This window comes from Fusarium verticillioides, chromosome 3 (genome assembly GCF_000149555.1).
Source record: "Fusarium verticillioides 7600 chromosome 3, whole genome shotgun sequence".
NCBI classification, from domain to species: domain Eukaryota; kingdom Fungi; phylum Ascomycota; class Sordariomycetes; order Hypocreales; family Nectriaceae; genus Fusarium; species Fusarium verticillioides.
In genome coordinates, this window is record NC_031677.1 from 2,202,964 (window position 1) to 2,227,155 (window position 24,192).

At 48.8% G+C, this 24,192-nt stretch overlaps 8 protein-coding genes across 8 annotated transcripts; 5 read left to right on the plus strand and 3 right to left on the minus strand.

Moving 5' to 3' along the window:
• Positions 1–4,693: 4,693 nt before the first annotated feature.
• On the plus strand, positions 4,694–6,280 carry FVEG_08189 (hypothetical protein; the record flags this gene model as incomplete). Its single annotated transcript, XM_018897037.1, has 1 exon — positions 4,694–6,280. The coding sequence occupies one exon, from the start codon at positions 4,694–4,696 to the stop codon at positions 6,278–6,280; it is 1,587 nt and encodes a 528-aa protein (XP_018754596.1).
• A 1,612-nt stretch (positions 6,281–7,892) lies between these two features.
• FVEG_08190 (hypothetical protein) lies at positions 7,893–8,706 on the plus strand (the record flags this gene model as incomplete). The annotated part of the gene is made up of 5 exons (XM_018897038.1): positions 7,893–7,952; positions 8,004–8,137; positions 8,191–8,347; positions 8,395–8,470; positions 8,531–8,706. The coding sequence occupies 5 exons, from the start codon at positions 7,893–7,895 to the stop codon at positions 8,704–8,706; spliced, it is 603 nt and encodes a 200-aa protein (XP_018754597.1).
• Positions 8,707–8,756: 50 nt separating this feature from the next.
• Positions 8,757–14,076, minus strand: FVEG_08191 (hypothetical protein). Its single transcript, XM_018897039.1, has 2 exons — positions 11,270–14,076; positions 8,757–11,223 (listed from the first exon to the last, which is right to left on the minus strand). The coding sequence occupies exons 1-2, from the start codon at positions 13,908–13,910 to the stop codon at positions 9,239–9,241; spliced, it is 4,626 nt and encodes a 1,541-aa protein (XP_018754598.1). The 5' UTR covers positions 13,911–14,076; the 3' UTR covers positions 8,757–9,238.
• Positions 14,077–15,408: 1,332 nt separating this feature from the next.
• FVEG_08192 (hypothetical protein) lies at positions 15,409–16,034 on the minus strand (the record flags this gene model as incomplete). The annotated part of the gene is made up of 4 exons (XM_018897040.1): positions 15,409–15,537; positions 15,598–15,653; positions 15,796–15,821; positions 15,934–16,034. The coding sequence occupies 4 exons, from the start codon at positions 16,032–16,034 to the stop codon at positions 15,409–15,411; spliced, it is 312 nt and encodes a 103-aa protein (XP_018754599.1).
• A 558-nt stretch (positions 16,035–16,592) lies between these two features.
• FVEG_08193 (hypothetical protein) lies at positions 16,593–19,185 on the plus strand. The gene is made up of 4 exons (XM_018897041.1): positions 16,593–17,060; positions 17,107–17,479; positions 17,539–18,318; positions 18,383–19,185. The coding sequence occupies exons 1-3, from the start codon at positions 16,779–16,781 to the stop codon at positions 18,222–18,224; spliced, it is 1,341 nt and encodes a 446-aa protein (XP_018754600.1). The 5' UTR covers positions 16,593–16,778; the 3' UTR covers positions 18,225–18,318; positions 18,383–19,185.
• FVEG_08194 (NAD(P)H-dependent D-xylose reductase xyl1) lies at positions 18,409–19,488 on the minus strand (the record flags this gene model as incomplete). Its single annotated transcript, XM_018897042.1, has 3 exons — positions 18,409–19,005; positions 19,056–19,334; positions 19,384–19,488. 3 exons carry the CDS (start codon positions 19,486–19,488, stop codon positions 18,409–18,411), a joined length of 981 nt encoding a protein of 326 aa, XP_018754601.1.
• A 396-nt stretch (positions 19,489–19,884) lies between these two features.
• On the plus strand, positions 19,885–22,112 carry FVEG_16266 (hypothetical protein; the record flags this gene model as incomplete). The annotated part of the gene is made up of 5 exons (XM_018905508.1): positions 19,885–19,969; positions 20,025–20,167; positions 20,220–20,741; positions 20,791–21,145; positions 21,193–22,112. 5 exons carry the CDS (start codon positions 19,885–19,887, stop codon positions 21,849–21,851), a joined length of 1,764 nt encoding a protein of 587 aa, XP_018754602.1. The 3' UTR covers positions 21,852–22,112.
• A 309-nt stretch (positions 22,113–22,421) lies between these two features.
• FVEG_08197 (alcohol dehydrogenase) lies at positions 22,422–23,957 on the plus strand (the record flags this gene model as incomplete). Its single annotated transcript, XM_018897043.1, has 5 exons — positions 22,422–22,654; positions 22,710–22,837; positions 22,890–23,049; positions 23,106–23,574; positions 23,628–23,957. 5 exons carry the CDS (start codon positions 22,422–22,424, stop codon positions 23,832–23,834), a joined length of 1,197 nt encoding a protein of 398 aa, XP_018754603.1. The 3' UTR covers positions 23,835–23,957.
• Positions 23,958–24,192: the final 235 nt, after the last annotated feature.

Here is a 24,192-nt window from a genome sequence, read left to right on the forward strand (position 1 = left end):
CAGTTGTTAGCCAGGGAGCCCTCAGACAACATGCTTACCGCACAGCTAAGGAAGTTTAGGAATGTCAAAACCTTTGTTGATGGTTCAGCTCATATGGCTCTTTGACTAACATTTGAGGTTTCCTCAACTGTCAGAAATTATCATCGTATTAACTTGTCGTATGATAAGTTTATCCTGTCTTTTGTATGTCGATATTCATTTGAAGCACACTGATTCAGTCACAGCTCAGCCTTTTTCACCCCGAGCTCGTCGTGCTGCTTCACGGCTGTTGTAGAACACGGCATTTGCATTCGATCGTTGACAGCACTTTTAGACGGCCATCTCTTTGGATATTGGCAGTTAGATCTGGTGGCACGCATTGAGTCTTCGTCTTTGCATTGCGGCTGGGTGTATTGGTATACAAAATTTATAAAGATAGGGGTTAGTGACAAGGGAGTTAGCATCTTATTTGTAAGCTAAGTGGGTTGTTAATGAGAGCTAGGGTAAAATCACAAGGATAATACACTGAGTCCTAGCATTGCAATCTTTGTTGGCCATTGTTCCACTTGTCCACCCATGAATAACTGCCAGGGCCTGTGAAGAGACTTACATCAAGGTTCACTTGCTTCACGTTATCGGCTTTGTGCCAGCTTTCCACCATTGCGTATCCAGTTGAACTGCGGATCAGAGATGCCCATCATGAGTTATTGGAAAGATTGAGTGGGTAGAAGTGGTGTGTCTGTTGTCGCAAAACCTGAACATGAGGATAGAGAGACCACCGTACAAGAGACTCTGCCAAGTGAGTTAATGGCAGCTGAAAGAAACAGATTGCCATTAGTATCAGCCTAACATATACCATCTAGAGCCGGTTAACTGTAACGTAGCATTGTGGTTCGTCCTGCGCAAAGGTGCGCGCTTCATATTGTGTAAATGCAGGATGGTAAGAAAGACCAGGGCTCGTCTCCTGCGTACCGAGCCAAAGTTCTATAACCTACTTGGACATAGAGCAAGCATTGGTCGCCATCAGAGATGAGCCTCAGACCCATGGGGCTTGAGTTCTCTTCTTTCGGTTCCGTTTGGCATCCTGGAAAAAAGGTCGATGATTGTGAACTTCAAGTGTCAGTTAAGGCTGATTTCCTAGTAGCAAAGATTTAAGGTCGCTTTATTTGAGTTAACTGTATCTTGTACTAATCAGTCTTCCCTGGCGGATGAGAACTGAAGAGCGTTGAGTTCGACGATGGCTGGCGTTTCGAGGTCGCGAGAGTCAATGCCGTAGATTTTTAGGGCACAAATAGAAGAAGCTAGTGGATGCCTTGAGTTGTCAAGGTTGGTGAAAGTCCTTTTGATTATGTCCTAGCTCGAGGTAAGATCTTGTATCCGAAAAGAAGTCAGTCAAGGGGTCGCAAAGTTGAGGCGACCATTGTCCGATTTATGTGAAACATGCCTGGTTTTTCGATCCAATAGACGATAGCATCGTAGGTTGGAAAGACAGCTGAGAGTCGCATGTGCGAATATTCACACTAGTTGTTGCCGAGGAGATGCGTGTGTTTCGAGGTTCCGTCTTCCTAGATATGGGCAAGTGAGGGTTATCTCATGCGTCTGCTGTGTCTCTGAGACCAAAGTGGCTGTCGCAGATATGATAGCCTGACTGAGGAATCTCCTTGTTATGTCTTCCGAGCTGTGCAGAGTTCTGTGGCAGAGAAAGCAATGAAGGTCGAATACTAGGTATCTAGTACCAGTTATTGCGTGATGAACATTTGACCACATCAATAGTGTCAGGCCAGGGACGAGGCAAGAATGAGACAATAAAGAAACCCTGAGACTCATAAGTTCCAGATCAGTGTAGAGATACTTGAAGCCAGTATTTCGGTAGGAATATGGGGGTGCAACTCTTCGCAGGACTACCTTAGGTACTACCTAGCTTGTTTGGGAGCTAGTGGGCGAACATAGGTACCTTACCCAAGGTAGGTAGGTACCAGGCGGGAACAAGAAAAAGTTGCTGACGCCGGGGCCAACGAAGTCACCGCAAGCAGATACGACACCGAAACTGATGAATTTGCTACCACTGAGACCCATACTAAGGTAGAGCAGCATTTCGAGAATGAGGAACTGTCCATGTGTGATACAGACGGGTCTGAATAAATGTTTGAGTCGAGTATTGGTTCTCCTCTCAGGGGTACAGCAGCCCGCCAGAGGAACAAAGCCATCACCAATGATGGGATATGTTCTTGAATGTTCCTGTACATACACGCATGAATACAACAGTCACCTTAAGGGCTCGGCCGAGTCTAAAACCACTGTCATCCCTGTCAAGATCGACACTACAGGGTCCTCCCATGTTCAAGATCTGCCCTAGGACAAAGAACGGCATAGTCAGTTCGGAGAGGGTGGACCTGTCAACTTTATTTGTTCATATGTTCACTACTACTACTACTACTACTACTACTACTACTACTACTACTACTACCCTACGTAATGTGCCTACCGACGATGCTCGAGAGTGCATCGTGTATTGGGTTTTGTGCTGCAAATCTGTTGAGGGGACCTGGCATTACTACGGCTGTTGGTCTTGTATGATGAATTTACTGCGCTCGGGGCACGCCCAATCTTTGCCCTCCACTTTTTCACCTGCCATCATCTTCACCCTGGCCCAGGCACTTATGAACAAGACCGCTTGTCTCGCTGATCATGTTTCGACCCCGTTCATTAGGTAGTTTATGCTTCCATCACCTTTTGAGCTCTCACTCTGATCTCCATTCTTTCCTCTTCATCAACAAAAATGATCGACCGTTCCACCTCTGCAAACTCCTGTCTCTCTCTCGTAACTCAAGGCCCAGTCGTCACTGTTTAGTCTTCGACTGTCCATTTAATTAGTTGGACTATATGAAATCGAGTAACTTGGATCCATAGCAGCTTGTTCCTACACAGCTTTAGGAACTCCCTGCGTACCACAAGACGGACGACTCATAACCTTGCTGTTCACCTACCAGTGGAGCTTGGTAGAACCCGGAATGGTGAGTTGGCTGACCTTTGAGATCGTGGATCTTCTGAGGCATCACTAATTTCATCAGCTAACATTTCGCATTTGCAGATTTCAGCCGACCATATCGCACCAATCTCGACCTCCTAGAACGACCCTCCTGCTGCTACCGCTTCCAGCACTATATCTGTGCCAGTAACGCTAGATAACCTCACTTGGCACTGACACACTACTCGTACGTAGTCCATGGCTCAGAAACAAGACCGCCCCAGTCCCTTTGTCGTATTTACGTGCCAGAATCCTAGAGCTATCGCTATTCCAGTTCTAGTTGTATCCCTCAGCACGCCTTCAGTGAACCACTGGCTTTTGTCGGCACGTAGTTGCCACGGAGAAGTGTAGATGGTCATTTCACCTAGGTCAGGGGCTCGCGCCTTCGCCTTTTTGACCTTATTTACGTGGCGTACTACATCTGTGCTTTGAAAGACTTAAAAGATTCTCCGTCTATAACCTTTCTTATCATTAGTGAAATGGTTCTTTAGAGTGCACGACTTTGATGATGGGATACTTGCATGAGATGAGCAAGGAGCTTTTCAGACTACAGGCACACGATAGCACTACAAACGTAAATACAATGAGGTAGTACCCTGGCAGACACAGCATGGCGTTTTGCCTGTTGAATAAGATACACTTGGGAGCTTTTTATTGATGAAAACTCCAATGGTGTCTAGATGTCGCATCTCGATCGAGTGAGACCAACTCGGACTCCCCTTCCCCTGGCTCATTTTACGACTCGGAAGAGCAATATTCAGAATCTACCATACGATAGCCTCTAAACTGTAGACAAACATTCTTTACAGTGTCTTCAGGTCACTGGCTGCTCCTAGGCTAACCCCCACTCGCCAGTGATGGGATTTCAGACAATTTGAGATGTGCGTCACTGTCGATTTTCTCCACAATGAGGTATACACAAATGCTCAAAACAACACCGGGGATTATGGTATGTCTATGGAAGCTATAATGGTAGCCAGTAAGCCTAGAACGTAGATTTGGTGGAATACCCGGGCGGGCAGGGCAGCACTCGAGCATTACGATATTGGGAACTAGGCCACTAGGTTCCACACGCCGCTGCTATGAACCGATTATCACTTGTGCACGAAGGCCATATGCAATGGCTTCTACTTTTTCATCCAATAGAACGGTCTCGGCAGTGATCATGCAACAAATGCAGGGCATAAGGAGTCCTAGGGAGTAGTCATAATTCTTTGGTGCGGTTGGCCTTTGGGCTAGTGCTATTGATCGAAATCAGGAGGAACCTTCTAGAGGACCTGAGGTGCTATAATATGTTTCTATTGCTGCATCAGTAGCTTAATTCTGCTGCGGCGGGATGCATATCCTCGTCTCCCACCCTCCGCTCTTCTTTTCTCCTCCACCACCAAAACATCGGGAACGCCAGCATAGGCGAGTTACCACCACCACCTCAACTCCATACTTGATACCCTGAGGTGTTGAGTTCCTTTTCAAGTTCTTATTTAATCCCTTTCATCAAAGTTGCTTTCTTTTATTTGATTTTCCCATATACACAAACACCCGCCGCTGAGGGCATCTCAGTTTCTCCCTGCTCCCCTCTCACTCATCAATCCATTCCCTTTCTTCTCCCGATATTGGGTTCAATATTAGGCTCAACTATAATCACAAACAACCCCCATAAGCTGGTCTCCTATCTCAGGATCAAAGATGCCGTCCCCTTTGATCCGTCGCCCCAATCCCTGCCGAGGCTTGGTCAATACTCCAGCAGTCAAGACGTTCAGAATCGGTGAGCTCTTGCTCCTCATCGTCGAGGAGCTCGGGGAACGGACCGAGCAAGAGCCTGGGTACCAGAATCTGGGCAGCCTTGGGAACTTGATTCTTACGAACAAATCCCTGTTTATCTCACTTCAGTTTTACCTCTACTCCCAAGACCTGGAGGGTGACTACCACAAAGGCCTCCTACATGCTGTCTTCAAATGCTCTGACCGACTGAGCTATCGTATTCTATCCAAGTATCCTGTCGCGCTCTTACGCCTCAATATCAACAAGATTTACAAGCGAAGTACTGCGAATGCTAGAGCAACCTTCACTTTGCTTCATATTGCTGCAGCTCGGCAGCAACACCGCGTGATACGAAAGCTGGGAGACCTGGGTGCTAAGTATCAGGAGGTCAAGGATCTTCACCTTGTCTTGACACAGGAATTCAGAGATCTGTTGGGAAAGGAGATGGCGCTTTCTAATCACCTCCGCAGACTCCGGTGGAAACCTTCACTGGCGCCTCTCATACAGCAAGATATTGAAACTTTCGACCTCCTAGACGAATTCTGGGATGCGGCTTACGTTGGAAATTTCAACTTGGCTATTGCTTTTGCAGCTCACGGCGTGGCACCCCCAGAGCCTCCCTTTTGGTCGATGACCGTCCATCACTTGGCGGCATCTTTGACTGATCAGAAATACTCCGTCCAGCTATTGAGACACGCTGTGAAGACCCACTATTCACTCAATGAAATCCCTGGAGGACTTGAGAGGTACTCGGTTCTCCATTTTGCTATCCAAGCTTTCAACCTCAAGGCCTTGAGATACCTCCTGGAGTCTGGCATCGGGTTTGGACACTATATGGTCGATGCCCTTGGTAACAACCCACTCCACTGTGTATTTCGACTTGCATTGGAATCGGCAAACAACGGGACTTTGAGAACTGCATGTAAAAGAATGGCGGACGAGCTCATGGACAATCACAGGTTTCACCACCGCATGGTCCGAACTTGCTGGCCATACGAGTCACCAGTCCTGATTTTGGCTCAGTCTGCCCTCATAGATTGGAGCGGCAGACAATACATGATCAAGTATCTACTTGAAAAATGCCTCAAGAGTGAAGCGGATATGAAGTTTCACCGGAACTATGACCCTAGAGTCCATCAAAACACTCTGAACATCCCTGATGCGTGCGGCAACACTGTGCTGGCATTTATTGCCCAAGCCATCGTGGCACACGGAGGTAATGATGCCATGGAAGGTTTATTCATTAAGATGATCCATCATGGAGCGAAGATCAACCTGGACATCAACCCCGGATATAGACCGCGCAAGTACGCCCACTCTATCAAGTACATTGTCCAAGCCGCCGAAGGATGCACCAAATTCAAGAAGCAGGTCGACAGACTCGGTGGTAGTCTTCACCAGGCTGAAATTGATGGTACTGCTATGGGGTACGATGGTATCCAACAGCGAGATCATGTGCCGCATGTACACTCGCTGCCTCCAAACCATCCCTTCTCCCAAGGCTACCCTTAGACTCAGCCTATGTCACTGATCAACTCAAGATGCCAAAGATGTGAGCCGAAGCTTGGTGAACTGCCTTCTGGTACATAATTGGCGCTTCAGATCCATAACCTCGGGAAACCTCCTGGGAGACACGTTTGAGAACTATTATCTCTACTTATTACCAAAAAGAAACTCTGTACAATGCATGTGATTTCATCATAGTATTCTTCTTTTGGGCGCAAGATATCGGCATACAAAGCATCTTAGAGATTACCTGAGACGGCTATAATCAGACAAAATGGGCATGAGGCCGAGAAGGAATTAGCAAATCTGGTGCAACATTCCGGCACGATATCGCAATGCAAAGATTTGGGTGCATGATCATTGTAATCGGGGGACATGTACAGTAATTGCTCGCTAGAGAAGAAATAGAAGAAAACCCACCAATGATTGCTTGTTTCTGGCTGTAGTGATCTCGTAGTTGACCTTGGCCCATCTAGGTAGCTAACCTATGGGAGGGAAAGAAAACTCAGGACCTTGATCCTAATAAGTGACAGAAAGAGATTAGGTAGGTAACCTAGCATAAGTTTACCTAGGCCAAGGTGGACGGACTTAGGATACCCTTTGCTGAGTTTATTTTGACGCCCTATATCAAGGACCGATACTTTCTTGCTCCCCGAGGCCAACCTCTTGGTGTCTTGGACGAAAACTAGACCATGGCGATAGATAAGTAGGTGACCAACAAGTGCATATTTCGAGCACTACGATATCGGACTTCCTAATCAAGCGCCATCGTGGAAAGATCTACACATCTTATTTGAGTCTAGTCGAAGCAGCACACAAGTCATGAGACACATTGCCTAGAACAGCAAGTCCTCTAAAGATAACAGCCTCCGGGTGAAGATCAAAACTAACGTGAGGTGGATGTAGATACTTTTTCCCTTTCTTCTCTGCATGTATGTGTATACATGCTTCGACCTCTGGGGGCTTCTCTTCTCTCGCTCTTCTTCCCTCTCCCATCCTTGCAGTCTACCTATTTCAGTATAGACAACAGTTGACACCACAGAAACCACAAACAAAACCCCACGAAGACCTATCTACACAGCAAACAACTCCCCCCTCCCCCTGTCAGTCCTCGGACGCAGACTTCCCCAAAAGGCAGGTTACCCATCCTCTCATCCCCACACTCTTATTCTCCATCCAGAAACACCCCATGTCGATCACCGGCACTACCTTATCAGCGTGGCAGCATCTCAGCCTTTGACTGGACCCTGCAGCCTGCACTTTAGTTATAACTCGGCACTGAATTAGACGCTCGATATCCCGATAGTCGTCTGCTCGCCTATCACGATGCCTCGTGCCTGAGAGATCTACGGACTTGAAACCCATATACGTGCCTCGGTGAGCATGTTATTGTGCGCCGGAGGTATGTCCAATAAGGAAGGAGCATGAATTCTGTGGTTTTATTCATATGCTTGGTCTTACAATGGAGATGGTGATGTGATTAGAGGAGTGCCGATATGGTCTCTTGGCTTGAGTGGTATAAAGACGCTTGTGTAGCGACCAAGCTATGCTATGCAATGCTCTTCACATCTCTCTTCATCCCTCTCCGAGTCTCCTGTCCTCAATCTGGCATCTCAAGATGAAGTTCTCCTTCGCTCTCCTCGTTCCTGTTGCCAGCGTCCTCGCCGCACCTACACCCGTATGGCACTCTCCACTATGCCTCTCATGGTATTATCTCTGACATGTCTAGCCCGGCATTCCCAGTGACTCTACCGCTCGCTCACTTCTGAGCGGTCTCACTGTCGCCGCTTCCACCAACACAGGCACCTATGACCGAGACCTCTTCCCTCACTGGGAGACCTATGAGGGTGCTTGCAACACTCGGTGATTGCACCCACATCAGGAGAAATGCGTCCAGATACTAACAAGCCTGTCAGTGAGTACGTCTTGAAGAGGGACGGCACATCCGTGGTCACCAACTCGGCCTGTGCTGCGACTTCCGGCACCTGGAAGTCTCCCTATGATGGAGCCACCTGGACGCAGGCCAGCGACATCGACATCGACCACATGGTTCCACTGAAGAATGCTTGGATCGTAAGTCCCCTCGTCAACACCCGGAGACACCAGCTAACACATCCTAGTCTGGAGCCGCTTCGTGGACCACCGCCAAGCGTACTCAGTTCGCCAACGATGTTACACGACCCCAGCTGTGGGCAGGCAAGTCAATCCAATGTTGTACGCCCCAAGAACAAACAACAAGCTAACATCATCACCAAGTTACCGACAATGTCAACCAGGCAAAGAGCGACAAGTCCCCTGATTCTTGGAAGCCTCCTCTGACCAGCTTCTACTGCACCTACGCCAAGAGCTGGATCCAGGTTAAGAGCTACTGGCAGTTGACTATTACCAGCGCCGAGAAGACTGCTCTCGATTCCATGCTTGACTACTGCTAAGTCAATATGATTTGGGAAGTGGTTCATCGGAAGTATTGTACATATTGAACCAGGCGCCTCCAATAACTCACGGACTGGCAACGTTATATAAACCACGAACCGCAATATTCTGCTACTTCAAATTCGACAGTAAAGTCTGAAGATTAAGTTGAAATGGGCTCCATGTGAACCACATGTGCAAAGATATTGTCAAAACATCCAATCTTCATATTCAGTGATATATTCATATATCGTCCCAATATCATTACAAAGAAGAGTATTAGTTTTATACGCATCCAATTACCAAGGCATTAATAACGCCCCGTCTTCTCCACCATCAATCAGCCCAACGCTCTCTTTTTTGTATACGCCGCTGAATTATTCGTGAACCGCAACATCTGGGGGTATCAGGGCTGTTTGATTGCCCGTGAGCGAGAAAAGAAAAAAAAGTAGCAAAATAAAAGTGTCAATACCAACTCCAAATATGCAGCAAACGTCAAAAAGCTGATGCGTCTGTATGTATGTATGTATGCTTGTTCGTACATAGACCGTTTCAAGGTCTCAATGTTACATCCCCTTCATCGTCGCTGCTGACGTCCATGTCGCCTTCGCTGAGTTCACCCCGCGCAGCTCTTTGAGCCAAGTCCCTCTCGTGATAGATTTCTTGCTTCCTCGAATCAGCTTGTCTAAGACAGTCGACATATGTCGTGAACTTGACGATTTCGCGTAGTAGATACGCGCTCTTGCGCTCCCAGTTGGCCATGGCCTTCAGAGCGTTACTACCTCTAGGGGTAAAAGCCAAAAGCATAGGGCTGCGCAGTCGGTTGTGCGTCTGAAGTTCTGCCTCGATCCCTTTGACATATGTGTCCAGAGTCTGGAGCTGCTCTGCTTCAGGCTGGTTGCTGGGCCGCATGCTCTGGGTGGGTGGTGCCCATTCGGCAATGTGAATTCGATCGCCTGGCAGCTTACCACGTCCACTGTTGTTCGTGAAAGCACCTGCAACGTGATCAAAGCTTGATCCTCGGAAACTACCACTGTTAACACTTGACCTCCGGCCGTGTGCTGCGCTGCTTCCGGGTCGCGATGTCTTGCCAGTCGTAGTCTCGTTGATAGCCGATACCAAAGCGTTGTTGACAATGGCCTCACTCCATCCATACTCGATGTTGCTTATACCACCAGTCAATGGATGGGTACTCAAACGAGCGCTCCAGTAGTTGGCTGTGGTAACAAATTCCTTGCAAATCTCGGGTGTGCCGACTTGGAATAAGTGCACAGCGCCATTAGGAAGGCTCAGCGCCCATACATGTGGGCGGGCCCGAGAGTAACCTGGCGGTGGAAGCGCAGATGCAAGAGTCTGTCGTAGGTTATAGCAGCCCAGGTTCGTTGCATTATCTTGCCAATTACCACCGCCGACAATAGCAGGGGCACCGCCTGCGTTTCTGCCACGGTTTCTCGAACGGACAGATTTGTTAGGCTGGAATGAGAACAGATTCAGCTGTCCCTTTTGAATGACAGCAAAGACTTCTGACCAATTTCTGGCCTTGGCCTTCTTATCCACGCCATCCAGGTGGTGCTTGTGAGTGACCATTCCTTCCTTAACCCATGGGGGTCCAGCAAGTTCAAGAGACTCATCTTCAAGGAGCTGAGTTGCCGGGATCTCAGAACTCATGATGGATGGGGCACCGTCCCCGCACATTTCTTCATCTCGAATGATGGCTTGACTCAGTGCATTTGCAAAACCTATCGATTGCTGATAGTCCCCTCGAGGGAGGTGAGAGCCAAAGGAGTCTTGTGAAACAGATGTTTGGGTCCTCCCAAGAGAGTGGCGGCTCCATGTGGCAGAGGACGGTGTAGGACTCCACAGTGAATTGCCATCATCGAAACTTGTACGGCTGGAAGAAAAGCCGTTGCGGCTCATGCCGGCGCGAGATCGACTCTTGGATGTCCACCTTGCTGTATTGGCTCGACCGTTCTCATTGATTCGGCCGCGAACAGATAACTGGCTCTCCGAGGGAGCCTTACTAAGGACGCTGGGAGTTCTCTTCAGCATTCCCATTACAGAGAGTCCTCCACTGTGGGAAGGCTGTAGGCTGGCGTTCTTCTCAGATTCAGCGCCAAACAAGGGCAGCCTTTCATCTCTGATGGAGGTATAAATTCCCTTGAGGACAGCCTCTATCTGTTCCTCCCAGGCCTTTCTCGTGCCATTAAAACGGGACTTGACCAAGGGGCCGCAGTCTTCGATGCCCTCACCAGGTAGAGTACCCGAGTCGGCACGAGCCGGGGGTCTGAACGAGTTTCTGAAGGAACGTCGGTCCTGCTCAGAAGGCGGGTCCTGGTTCTCACCAGCCGCAAGACCATTCTTGTCTGGAAGAATGCTTGGGCGGTGGAAAGCATCAGGGGCGGATTCATCGACAGCCTGCAAGATGGTTGTCATGGTATTCTTGACAAACTGACTGCGGGTCATTTTCGACTCAATATCAGCCAAATGCAGGTCAGTATTGAGCAGCATAATTGAGTAGCAAATGGTATGGATCACATCTATCACAGTTAGTTTAGAAAATCATCGGATAGCTCATATGCTTACCAGTTGCCTTGAACCCATGGTTAGGATTGCAGTCACACCATTTTTTAGAAAAGGCCACCAGGATGCGATCAACTTGCTGAGTCTCGGCCCGAAAAACCAATCGTCCACAAACTTGTCTCAGTGCTTGAACAATGCTCTGGTTAGTAAAGTCGTACAACTCCATGTAAGCTTGAAGTGTACGTTGTCTGATCGGGCCCTCTTCGCCCATCCACGAAGCAGCCTTCTCCTTCTGGATGAAGTCCTCATTACCATCGTAAATCTTTTGTGCCTTTTGACGATCATCTTCGGTCGGTTCCCCGATGACAAACTCGGGTTCGTCAATACCCTTGTTTTTAATCGAGTCGAACGTGCCAAGTACTTTGGGACTAGGGTCTGCCGAGCTTTCGATCCTCACGCTAGGGGGAGCACTGAGAGCAGACTTATAATCTGTACCAGTTGAAGCTGATCCTGGACTAGAGGCTCGAGCTCCTTCGATCGGCAGTGCCAGGTTGGAGCGGTCTGGCTCATCCTCGGAATCGGATTGCTGTGGGCGATGGGAAGGCTTCCTGGACCCAATTTGGTCTTTGCCAGGTCGAGGAATGTCTCTTGCTGGAGTGTTATCGGGCTGCTTGGACAGAGTTTGGGATACGCTAGCAGGCTTTCGGTTCGACAATCCACGTTCATCCTCATTATCACTAGCCCCATCAAGGTTCAGGAATGAGTTATTTCGCGACTCGATCGCTTTGGTAGGTCTTTCAGGTGGAGGACGGGATGGTGTACTGTTGTTATTTCGCTTGTTGAGCTGCTCATCAGACTCTGAACGGACTGTTCTGATCCTAGCATTGGGGCTTGGCGAATAGTCAGGCGAGAACTCTCGCTGATATCCTTCTCTTTCTACAGCCCTGTCGTCTCGCTCCGGTGTCATGTTGGAAATATCGGCCAGTGGAGATGGTCCTTGAGAAGCAGAAGTTCCCGGAGCACTCTGACCGGACCTGAGATACGGGTTCATAACCTTGCGTAAACTGCTGACGGGACTTGGCTGTGGTGGATAGTTGCCATCTCTATCCTGAGGAGCTAGGTTAGGCGCAGCTGTAGGGACGGGAGCTGCAGGCATTGGGGGTAGAGGAGGAGTATCTTCAGTAACGGACTTCTTCCGCCGACGGAAGAACGAGGATGGTTTCTTTTGTAGCACGGGGTGATGAGAATGTGATGACGATGTGTCGCGAGATGGTGGTGCCGATGCACTGCCAGCCATCTTGTCGGCAGAGGGATTCGATTGTGGTGCCGGAGGGTTTGTCGTTTCGTTGTTATGTGAGTTATTGCGGGACGATCCAAACACCCTCCTGAAAAAGCCTGGACGCTCCTTGACGGGTGCAGGTGCATGTGTTGCAGGCGTTGGGCCGCTGTGCACGGTCGGGTCCTTTGATTTACCATAGCCAACATTGGGTGCAGGCGCCGAATCAAGGTCCAGCGTTGGCACAGTAGATGTAGGCTCCCGAGAAGTGGCAGGCTTGCGTCCCGACACGCTCTTCAGAGAGCGACTGCTGCGTTTATGATCGAGTGTCGGGGGCTCGAGAGGTGGAGGTGGCATTGGTGGTGGGATAGACGAGGGCATTGCCGACATCGCAGGGATCGACGGCTCACGTCTTGGGCCACCCGGGACGGTAGGGGTCGGTGCTGCATCGTATTCGTCGTCGATGTAACTATTCGGGAATTCGACTCGAAAGGGAGTCGGTTCAACAACTGGAGCCTGTGCTGCTTGCTGTTGAGGTCCATAGTCAAAACTTGCAGATCTTCCAAACCCGCGTCCATATCGTTGACTTCCAAGTACCTGAACATAACCAGCGTCAACACTAGCGGTACTACTGCTCTTGCTGCCCGGTTTGCCCCCTCTCGAATGCATGGCTCTCGATGAGCCTGCTCTGTGACCTTCGCGAACGCTATTGAGGCGCGGGAAACTTGATTGGAAATTGGAGCTACTATTGCTCCGCCGGCCGCGACTCGATATACGACTAGAATCGTCTGCTCCTTCGAGGTCCGAGCTATAAGAATATTGGTGACCGTTGGATCGGGGGGGGCCTGCGACGGAATTGGAGGCTACCCAACTTCTAGTCTGCTCGGCGGCGCCAAACTGGGGTGAGGTCTCGTCGAAGGTATGTGTACGGGATGCAGGTGTGGATGAAGGGCCGTACTTGTCGCTCAACTGCGCCATGGAGAATTGGTCGAGAGACATGAGCATGTTAGCCACGAGGGAGTCTCGGGTGACGTTGCGAGGAGACAAGGATAGATCGTGGGAGTCGCGCTGGGTGGATGATGGAGGTAGACGGTCGGCCATATCGTCCTCGACGGGAGTGGGATTCTCTAGAAAGGACTCATGCGCGTGAGTATTGGAGGCGGGTAACCTGGTAGGCGCCCGATTGTTGTTGTTGTCGGAATTCGTATGGGCTAGAGACCTTGACTTAGATTTGGACTTAGACTGGGACACGCGGTATTCTGAATCCTGGGGAGGCGGCGTCCGTGGGTGCGGAATGGCGTCCCTTTCCCTCGACAATGGCGAGGCAAGGGATGAAGTATTTGTGTTGATGTTCAGGTCGGTATGAGGCCGACGTCGAATCTTGCGACGAGCATTGTCGTTGGATGATGAAGTTGAGTTGGACGGCATCTTGACTCGATGGGGGTCGGGTCGAGAAAAGGGCTTTTTTGTCTGGCTGGTCTGCTCCCTTGGCTCGCACTCTCACCTGCAACCTGCAGAGCTAAATCTCCTCTCACCAAACCAACCCAGGCCAATCTGAGTAGAGGTAGGCTAGTTGAGTTAGCAAGAGAAGCCGGCTTCCGCATGGGTCACCAACAAAAAAGCCACGCGCGAACGATTGGGCCAGTTGGCTGCTGGCTTTGACGGACAATGGGGGCCCAGGAATTGTGACGTGCAAAGTTGGCTGATGCTGAGTATTTCGACTCTCGACGGCGCCGCGAGGAATTTCGATCTAGCAGCACCAACCAGTCTTTACGGTACAAAAGTTGGTAGGTAGTGAATGTGCGTATAAGTGTACAGTACCTGCGTCTTGACCATCAAAACAATCATCCCAGTCGAGCTTCGGCGATAGATCTAGGGTCTAATTCGCTGCAAATTTGTTCTTTTCGGTGCCAGCCCAGGGGGGAGAAGTGCCTGTAAAGAGGGGCGACAAGGGTACTTGATGCAGGGGGGAAGTAGGGGTGTCAGCTAATAGCAGTTGAACTCATGAACGCCGGGAAGTACCTGGTACGGACTAAAATGAGAGCAACTGAAAGACTGAGGAATGCTCATGAAACGTTCAGAGGAACGAGGATATGCACGTGAACCTATCCGTTCGAGGTTACAGTGTCCTAGTTAGAACTCAAGACCCAATAGACGAACTTGTTTTGATCTCTAGGCGCCGTTCCAATGCGTGCCCGTATGGATCCAATGTTTGCGGGGTACCAGTGCAGTTAATGAATGGAGATTGTAGAAGCACATCCACGCACAAATGGTTTGGATTGGATGCCAGGTATTTGGGTGTCAGTGGATATCATCACCACAACCACCTGAAAATGAATCTACTTACTAATAAAGCAACCAGCAGGGCACGATGCTGCAGAGCGTTGAGTGATATGGACGCATCTACGCGGATGAAGAGAATGTATGTATGTATAATTCATCAATTGGATCCTTGCTTCACCTACAAACGCCAACCGGAGAATGTCCCATCATCACTCCATATGTACGAATGATGATGTGCGCTAATTCCCGCCAACCTAAACTTGAATGAACGTATTCAATAAAAACCAACCCTTGTTAGGCTTTCAAACAATGTCAATCGTGGAGACAGAATCAAAAGGTTCCCGCCTTGCCGCTCCCGAGTCAGTAAGTAAACTCTAATACTCGACGGATACAAAGTCAAATCGATCAACTACCTATGGCAAAAGATATAGTGCCATCACCTGGAGAGTGCGTGAGTCTTTGGGCTTTATTAGCCTTCTATCTTCTCCAACCTTTTTTCTGGAGCTGTCAAAAGACTCAAAAAGACTGTCCCAGTGGGCTGGGCTGGGCGTTGAGGCGAGTCCAAGGACCCTTACAAGGAGGCCCCTTTTTTGTCTTATTACTACACTATCAACTATACTCCCCCGAATGCGCGTGAGCATCTTCATCTGCCGCGGCGCCCTTCCTCTTCGGCGGGATTGCTCGAGTGGACACGAAAGGGGGAAGAGAACAGGGATTCTGAGGATACATCGTTCCAGATCAGAATCAGAAGCAATGGAACACGGTTGAACCCCTTGCGAAGCCATGTGGCCAGGCTAAGCTTAGAAGAGAGTCTTGGTTGCATTCAACTCACAACGTCTGTGTCTGTGCTCACGGGTAGGCTCCTCTCCGAGGTACGATAGTGAATTGCTATCGTCATTGAGTCGGTCGGTGAGATACATACCAGTAGTATGTACATAATTAACTCAAAGATGTTTGTAAACAATGAACCTAGCAGCAGTCACTCTCGGATCTCTTCCGTGGGCAGCCTTTCCGTGCAACTGTGACATACCATCATTTGCAAAGACGCGCCACAGGCTGGACAGAACCAGCAAACTACCTATATGCATGGCTAAGATGGCGTTCATCGTCTTACAGACGTTGAAACCAAAAGCCAAAGCGTGCATGCATGTAATACATAGATACATACATAGACCGCTGAGTATCACGATCAGCTCGAACATTTTCCAGGAACAGATAGTTGACTCCGATAAACTGGATATCAACATTGGTTCTCCCTCGAGTGGACATGTTTCATCATTGGTTTGTCGCAGGTGCAAGGTACGTGAGACATTGGGTGGATAGAATGCGCTTGGTACTATTCACTATTCGTTAGCAAGTTGTAGCTGGAGTTGATCAATCATTTTCTGCGATATTGTTCATACGCATAGAGTCTAGTATTTTGACCGTTTCTCATCGTGTCGTTTTACTACTGTATTATAATAAGTATGTAGCAGCTACCGCTAGACTGCTGTGACCTTGGTTAATCTAATCGATATTTACTGAATTATTGAAGTTCTCCCTGATTCTGCGCTATTAGTTGCATTGTCATCGTCGCATAGTAGCGAGTTCCATATAATTTTTCCATGACTCAGACCTCGAGATTGGTAGAAGACATGTTATCTCAATGTGCTGTGATCGCGATAGCTTCATGTTCTCAAATTGAATGACAGGGTCGTAAAGAACCGAAGTACATATACCCAGTAATTGTACCAGCCAAGGTCAGCGCTGCCGACCCCGCACAACCAAGTGACAGTTAGCTTAGCCCATAATCTCTAGCACATTCAATATCAGAATCCCACCCGACCTGTGAAAACATCAATCTTGCTTTGAAAGATCGCCAGAATATTCCATTACTACTGCAAATGCAATCTATCACAGGCCAGACGGCCTTCTCACCATCGACCACTTTCAAATAAAGTGGCGACCGCAGAAGAAGTCTCTGTATACTGCGGTATTCTTACCTAACACGTCAAGCCATATGAACTTATCAAAATGGCGTCTTTCATTGCAGACAATTCTTCATCGCCCTCCAACAGCTGGCCACTGGATCAGTTCGTCCAAGATCCTGGATATCTCGCCTACCAGGAAGAACTGCGATGCCTCATCTTCAACACAGCTCAGACTGCAGCACCATCCCGCGAAACTTCACCTACGCTTGGAAACTTTGGCCCAACTGACGAAGAACTGGCAGCTCAGATAAAGACAAAGGCAGCCCTTGCTTCCGGACGACGACTTGAATACCTCAAGAACTATGTCGCCCAAGTAGCTCCCTGGGTACTTACATCATGCGCGTGCTTACTCAGTCACTAACACGCTACAGCTCGATATGTTTGATAGCAACGGAGCATTCACTGTTCAAGTGCCAGTCCTTGCTCGAAGTTGCCCGGCTCTTCTCTATGCAGTGCTCGCCCTGTCCGCTCGCCAGATGGAGCGTAAAGAGGCGAGGCAGCATTCGTTCGACAGTCTCGAACTCTACCAGGAAGCCATTCGTCTCCTTAACCCCCTCCTTCAAGCCCGAGACCTCACAATAATCCCAATATGCGTCATCCTCTGCTGTCTGGAAATGATGTGTGCAAGTCCACAAGACTGGCGCCGTCACCTCGAAGGGTGTGCTGCCCTCTTTGATTCATTTGATGTCAACGGTTTTAGTGGCGGCCTCCTACAAGCTGTCTTTTGGTGTTATGCAAGAATGGGTTTGTGTTATTCGTCAAAGTTTCTCCTCTCTCCTGTGTCGATATTGACTTTGTTTTAGATCTATGTGGCGCGCTCATTTCTGATGGAACTCAAGGCACGCTGGTACCACTGGACAAATGGTTACCTACTGGCTCGGATCCAAACTCCGCTGCTGACATCTTTCGAGACCTCCGCTCACCAGATATGCACGCCAATTACTCAGTATATCTCTGCTCTAAAGTCTGTGAGCTCGTTGCTGACCGCACTCACTATGTCGAGCTTGGGGAGAACAATGGTTGCGATTCTGCAACTTTTGAAAGACGGTGGCTACGACTCTGGCACGATCTTCAAACTTGGTTGGAGGATCGACCAGCAGAAGTGGTTCCTGTCCAGTTCATTGAAAGTCGGCCATTTCCCCAGATCCTCTTTGTTCATTGGGCTGGGATCTCATCTAATCAGCTTTATCACACCGCCTGCACGCTGTTGCTAGAATCGAAACCTCGGGAGGTCAAGCTTGATGTGGGACCGACAGGATCTTCCATCTGGCATGCCAAATGTATATGCGGTATTTCCTTGACCAACCCCCATCAAGGCTGTCTCAATAATGCCATCCAGCCGCTTTGGATTGCAGGGAGACTTCTCAGTCACAAGTCAGAACATTTGCTTCTCTCCAAGCTGATCCTGAGCATAGAGGCGATGACGGGGTGGGCGACTAATTGGCGCATAACCGACCTTGAACACGCCTGGGGTTACAAGGTCAGATGAAGTGTTTAATCATCTCCCCTCTTCACTACTGTACAAACAAATCACGGGAAACGGTTAAGTCGATACCATCACCAGCCAACGAAAAGGGGATACAGTGAGTAATAAGTCATGAGTCTCATCTGTTTAAAATCCTCCAGGTTATTAATCTCATCCTATAGCTTCATTATATCGCCCAGTCCGTAGCTTAAGCAAAGATACGGAGAGGAAAGTTAGGAAGATAAAAGCCAGGATCGTTGAACCTTAGCTCGCGGTCTAGAGCAGAGATGCTCTCAATCTCTTCTTGAGAAAGGTCAAAACTCACAACATCCAGATTCTGCGCTAGGCGGCTGGGGTTGTTTGATTTGGGAATGACAGCAATGTTGCGCTGCGTCGCCCACCGTAGTACAACCTGAGCAGGAGTTTTGCCATGTTTTGCAGCAATGCCCTTGATGAGGCTAGACTCAAGAAGAGGCTCGGCACCGTGAGCTCTCTTAGAGAAGATACCGGGGAGCTCCTTGAAGCTTTGGGGCCCAAATGACGAATAGGCTGTGACCGCGATGTTGTTCTCTTGAGCCATGGCAATGAGGTCTGGCTGGACAAGGTAGGGATGGTGTTCGATTTGTAGAGAGGATATAGGGCGACGAGCGTAGCGTTGCACATCATAAAGAGACTGGGCTTGGAAGTTGGACACGCCGATGGACTTGGCGATACCTTGGTCGACAACTTCCTCGAGCGCCTCCCATGTCTCGCGAATGGGGACGTTAGCCGGCTTGACAGTACCTTGATCATTCATCCACCAGGCCTAGACGAATATTAACCAAGATGCACAAGAAGAATTCATATCAAACATACTGGATAGCGACGTTTCTCAGGCTCAATATACTCGAGGGCAACCGGGAAGTGGATGAGATAGAGATCAATATATCCAAGACCCCATGCCTCATTCTGGGATCGGGCAAAGGCAAGGGCATGTTCTTTCGCATGGTAGTTATTCCAAAGCTTCGTGGTGACAAAGATATCCTCACGCTTCACAAGTCCCTCCTTGATAGCGCGCTGGATACCCTGGCCCGCTTCCTTTTCGTTTTGGTAATCGTATGCTCCGTCGAAGAGTCTGTATCCGGACTTGATGGCCTACATGGTTGTTAACACAGTTGAATCGTGAAGAAGCATGGGTTTTCACATTGTAGACGGTCTCAGCTGCTTGGTCGGCGGGAACTTTCCAGAGGCCAAAGCCAACCAAGGGCATTTCATGGCCAGATGCGAGCTTGACAGTAGAGGGAGCCATCGTGTTGGATGCAAGTAGCCCAATCACGATCTGGATTATTTTGACTGGTAATTAGAAAACAGAAAAAGGAGGAAATGAGACTTGAAGAGAGCGTCTTGAGCTGCTCTCTTATCCATTTTGACCTCTAGTATCCGCTTGACTCGCATCTCGAAATACCTGTCATGGTAATATCAAAACTGGTTCAGTACTATCCCAAGTCATAAACAGTTGCAAGATCCCTGCCGCTTCCCGACGCTTAGTTATTCCTCATTTGGCAATATTTGTGAAGCTAACGAGTCAAGACCGGTTCCGAAAACCCCATGTCATACCCCATCTCCCCTTGGCCCACCCCACGTAAATGCTTCAACTTTCCCACTTTGGAGTTGCAGTCCTTTTCATATAAACACTTTATTTACCATGGGAGACGCTGAGAACGAGTCAAAGGCCCGCCTGAAGAGAACGAGGACAGGGTGTCTCAAGTGCAGGGTACGAAGACGGAAGTGTAAGTCAACGATCTGGGTAAATGTCATATCGGACACTCACTAATTCTACCTTAGGCGATGAAGGGAAGCCTTCGTGCCAACGATGTGTTGATGGAGGGTTCGAGTGTCAATATGGCACCAAACTGTCGTTTCTTCAAAAGAATGCGAAGACGTCTTCGGGTCCTCATAACACAAAACAATCCTATGCTAAGCTGAGGGTATGTTGATCAAGGACGTTGATTGAGCTATGCCTGCTAACATAAGCACTAGTTTGTTGTGCCAGAAGCAGCAACGAAACCTGGTACCCATGCACATCGTAACGAATTTTCCCTGAGCGAGGCTGAAAAGACAGAGAGTTCATCTACAGAGATAGATACAATTGTTGCTGCGCACAAGATTCAACAAACAACCCCACCCGAACTGCCTGTTCAGCCTCCGTCACCAGCGATAATCAGTCCCAGCATCGATACTCATGTCACATCTCCTCAAGCTCCTTCTCATAGTCTACAAGACTCTGTAGACTTCAACCTAGTCATTTCACCCTCGAATGCAGCGTATGAAACTGCCCTCGACGGACTCCTTGCTCTCGGTAACGATCACTATGTATCCCCTTCAGCACCTGCAGTAGCTCAAACCGGTACCAATGGGGGACTACTCGGACAGCTTCCACAGAATGTGCAATTAGAAGTGAGAGATAAGCCTCGTGGAGATGTCTTTCCCAATTGTCTTCATATGCCACAGGATCGTGCTGTTGAGCTGCTACGACACTACAGATATAACATTGCGCCTTGGGTAAAGTTGCCCCCTCTTGTCTCTGGGAACGATCTAACATATCTCACAGCTTGATATCAGCGATCCAGACCAGACATTTGGTTTGTTTGTCCCACGTATTGCTATGAACTCTGTTTCTGTCCTTGATTCTGTCCTCTCCCTTTCTTTGGAAACTCTTGGAGATCGTGCCCAGCTCGATCTAAATGAGCAGCCCTTATTACTTGATACGAGCACTTCCCGCATTGAAATCCTTTGCTGCGCTCTGATCTTCACCTTCACCGCCCTCCGCCGACAGTTCGCCACACAACCGACCTCTTGGTTAAGCCCGTCGAGGAGTACAGGCTATGAGACAATCAACTCGACCGCCTTCCAGTTACATCACCCTACTGTCGCACTGGCTATCTCTTGGATGATCCTACGCCTGGGTTGGTTTATATCTCATAAATTTCAAGGCAACTTCTAACGGGTTCAGGTGTTTCTGTCGGTCTTATGAGCGGCTCTTCAGTCCCTATACCCTCCATCGTCTCTCGCGAAGTTTCCTCACCTATAGGCATGCTGAGTAGAGAACCACACAGATGCGGGCGAGAGCCCGTTCTTCTGTGTGCTGAGGCCCTGAACTATTGCTTCGGGGGTGATATTCAGACTGATCCTGACATGATCCGCCTTCCGGCCGCTCACAGATGGAAAGCATTCTCTGAGGCTCTTCAAAAGTGGTACTCAACCCGTCCCACGGACTTCAAACCCATGCTCGAGGCTGAAGACGGCGACCAACTCTTTCCTCTGGTGCTCTTTACCAATGCGTCAGCGATCCTGGCAAATCAGCTGTATCATACATCGATGCTGTTGCTTCTACAGAATCGGCCACGTACCCTCCCGAAGGAGCATGGTCGAAATATCTATCTGTCACCGCTATGGCATGCTCAGCGAATATGCGGTATCAGCCTCAACAATGACACGCGGGCCAGCTGGGACTTTAGCTTGTTGGCCTCGTTTTATTTTGCTGCTAAGCGGATGACCTATGAACCCCAGCAGCATGCTATTCTGCGAGGACTTGATCGCATTGGGTCGTTGACAGGATGGAATGTGCTCTCATTGTCAGCGCAACTGATGCATGAGTGGCAACCAGATTGAGAACTCCGGGTGTTTGAGTAGGCTTCGTTTTTTATATATATAGGCTTTTAGGGTTGAGAAACGATGTATCTTGTGGTCATGATTTTAGCCGTCAACTCTACATATCATTAGAGAACGAGTACATAATTTCAATAGCTAGGTGCCCAGGTGGTATATGTTATCCAGTCACGAAGCCTATGGTTTGGCTCTCCTGGGGATGCTTCGGAAAATGCATAAATGGAGCCTTATAGGCTTATAGAAATCTATTTGTACCATGACGAATGAAGGTTTGAATGGTTGTTGATGTCCGTCCAGAATAGGCAACTTTAAGCCGCTACTAACTAGTCTCTCCGCGGAGAAGTGGGGAGATGATAACCTCGAGGCCTGTAATATACCTTCCTTACCTTGTACTGTAGAATAGGTAGAGTACCATCTGCAACACGGACAAGGTTGTATGCGAGTAAAACGGGGTGGAATGAGATAAAGATGGCTTTTCTTTTCTCTCTTGTTACCTTTGTCACTCTTTCTTTATGACAGTCCTCGCTGAACCTTTCTTCTCCTTAAACCTTCTTCTGACTTCGTCCCATCACCATGTGCTCGCTGGCAGCTTCACAACCCCTCACCCATGATACAACACCGATAGCTGATGAGCTCAAGGTGAAGCTCAACGGTTATCCCAGTAATACACAAACTCTCAAGGCTCCCCTACCGAACCCATCCTTGCAGGTCACGGCAGATCATAACTTGAAAAGAGTCGATGCGCCCGTGTATGTGCCTAAGTCTGGCGAGGTTCTTCTTCACATCAAGGTCACTGGTATTTGTGGGTGAGATGAGAAATTTCCCGTCTCAAAAGACATTGGTCGCTGATTATGTGGACAGTTCTGATGTTCATTTCTGGAAAACAGGATGTATAGGTTCCCTTGTATTTGAGGGTGACTGTATCATTGGACATGAGGCCGCTGGTGTTGTGATTCGTGTCGGTGAGGATGTTGCAGATCTCAAACCTGGTAAGCGAAAAAATGAGGAGAATGAAGTATTATGACTTATACGAGCATCTAGGCGACCGAGTGGCTGTTGAGCCTGGCGTTCCTTGCGGCCTTTGCTTTCTGTGTAAAGACGGCCGATATAATCTCTGTGAAGATGTACAGTTCTCCGGGGTCTTCCCTTATGCAGGAACTCTGCAGAGATACAAGGTTCATCCCGCCAAATGGCTTCATAAGTATGACAAAGTGGAGTTATAAGACATGGAAGCATTGAGGAACTAATGGCTTTCAGACTTCCAGATAGCGTCTCTTTCGCCGAGGGCGCCCTTCTCGAGCCCCTGGGCGTCGTCCTCCATGGCATAAACTCAGCCCCGATCACACTCGGGACGCCTGTTGTGATCTGTGGTGCCGGTCCTATTGGTCTTCTTGCTCTCGCCGCTGCGCGAGCTTCTGGTGCCCATCCCCTAGTCATCACGGATGTTGAACCCAAACGACTGGCTTTTGCCAAGGAGTTTGTCCCAACAGCTATTACGTATCAAGTTGACATTAGCAAGAGCAGCGAGCAGAATGGCAGGGCTGTGAGGAAACTATTCGGTGAGACAGAGTATGTTCAGCCTAGGGTTGTGTTTGAGTGTACCGGTATGGAGAGCAGTGTATGCTCCGCTGCGTACATGGCACGTCGTGGAGGTGTTCTCATGGTTGTCGGTGTTGGCAGGTCAATCATGAACAACCTGCCTTTTATGCATTTGTCTCTTGCTGAGGTGTGTGATCAAGACTTTTGGTGCTGAGGTGGGACACTGATGATAGTTCACAGATTCAACTTCGATTCATCAACAGATACAAGGACACCTGGCCAGCAGGTATTGCGTGTATTGAGGGGGGCTTGATAGATGCGAAGAAGTTGGTATCGCATGTTTTCCCTCTGGAACAGGCTCTGGAGGGTTTGACTTTATCGGCAGACCCTAAGAATGGGTGCATCAAGGTGCATATTGTGGATGAGGCTGAGACATCGTATTTCTAAAATCTCTAGCAATGGTCTTTGGCCCAACAAGGCATCCATTGTTACTCCTACTTAACCAAGGCAGTATTGTGTCTTTAGTTGATGTAGTGAATTAACTGCACCGCAAATAAACCCACTACCTCGTCTTGATAAACATCCCTTCAGTACAAGTTAAAGACTTACTATCTGGCGATTTGGCTTCAATACCAGAAATCAAGATACCGTGTAGCTGGCTACCCCTATAAACTCAGGCCTAGGTTCCCAGCTGTCTAGGTATGGACCCACGATAGTGGGATCGTATTAGTGGAAGCTGGCACTGAAACAATCCCATTGACCGCCACATCTTCAACGGCCTCGTCTTGTACAATGATAGACGTCT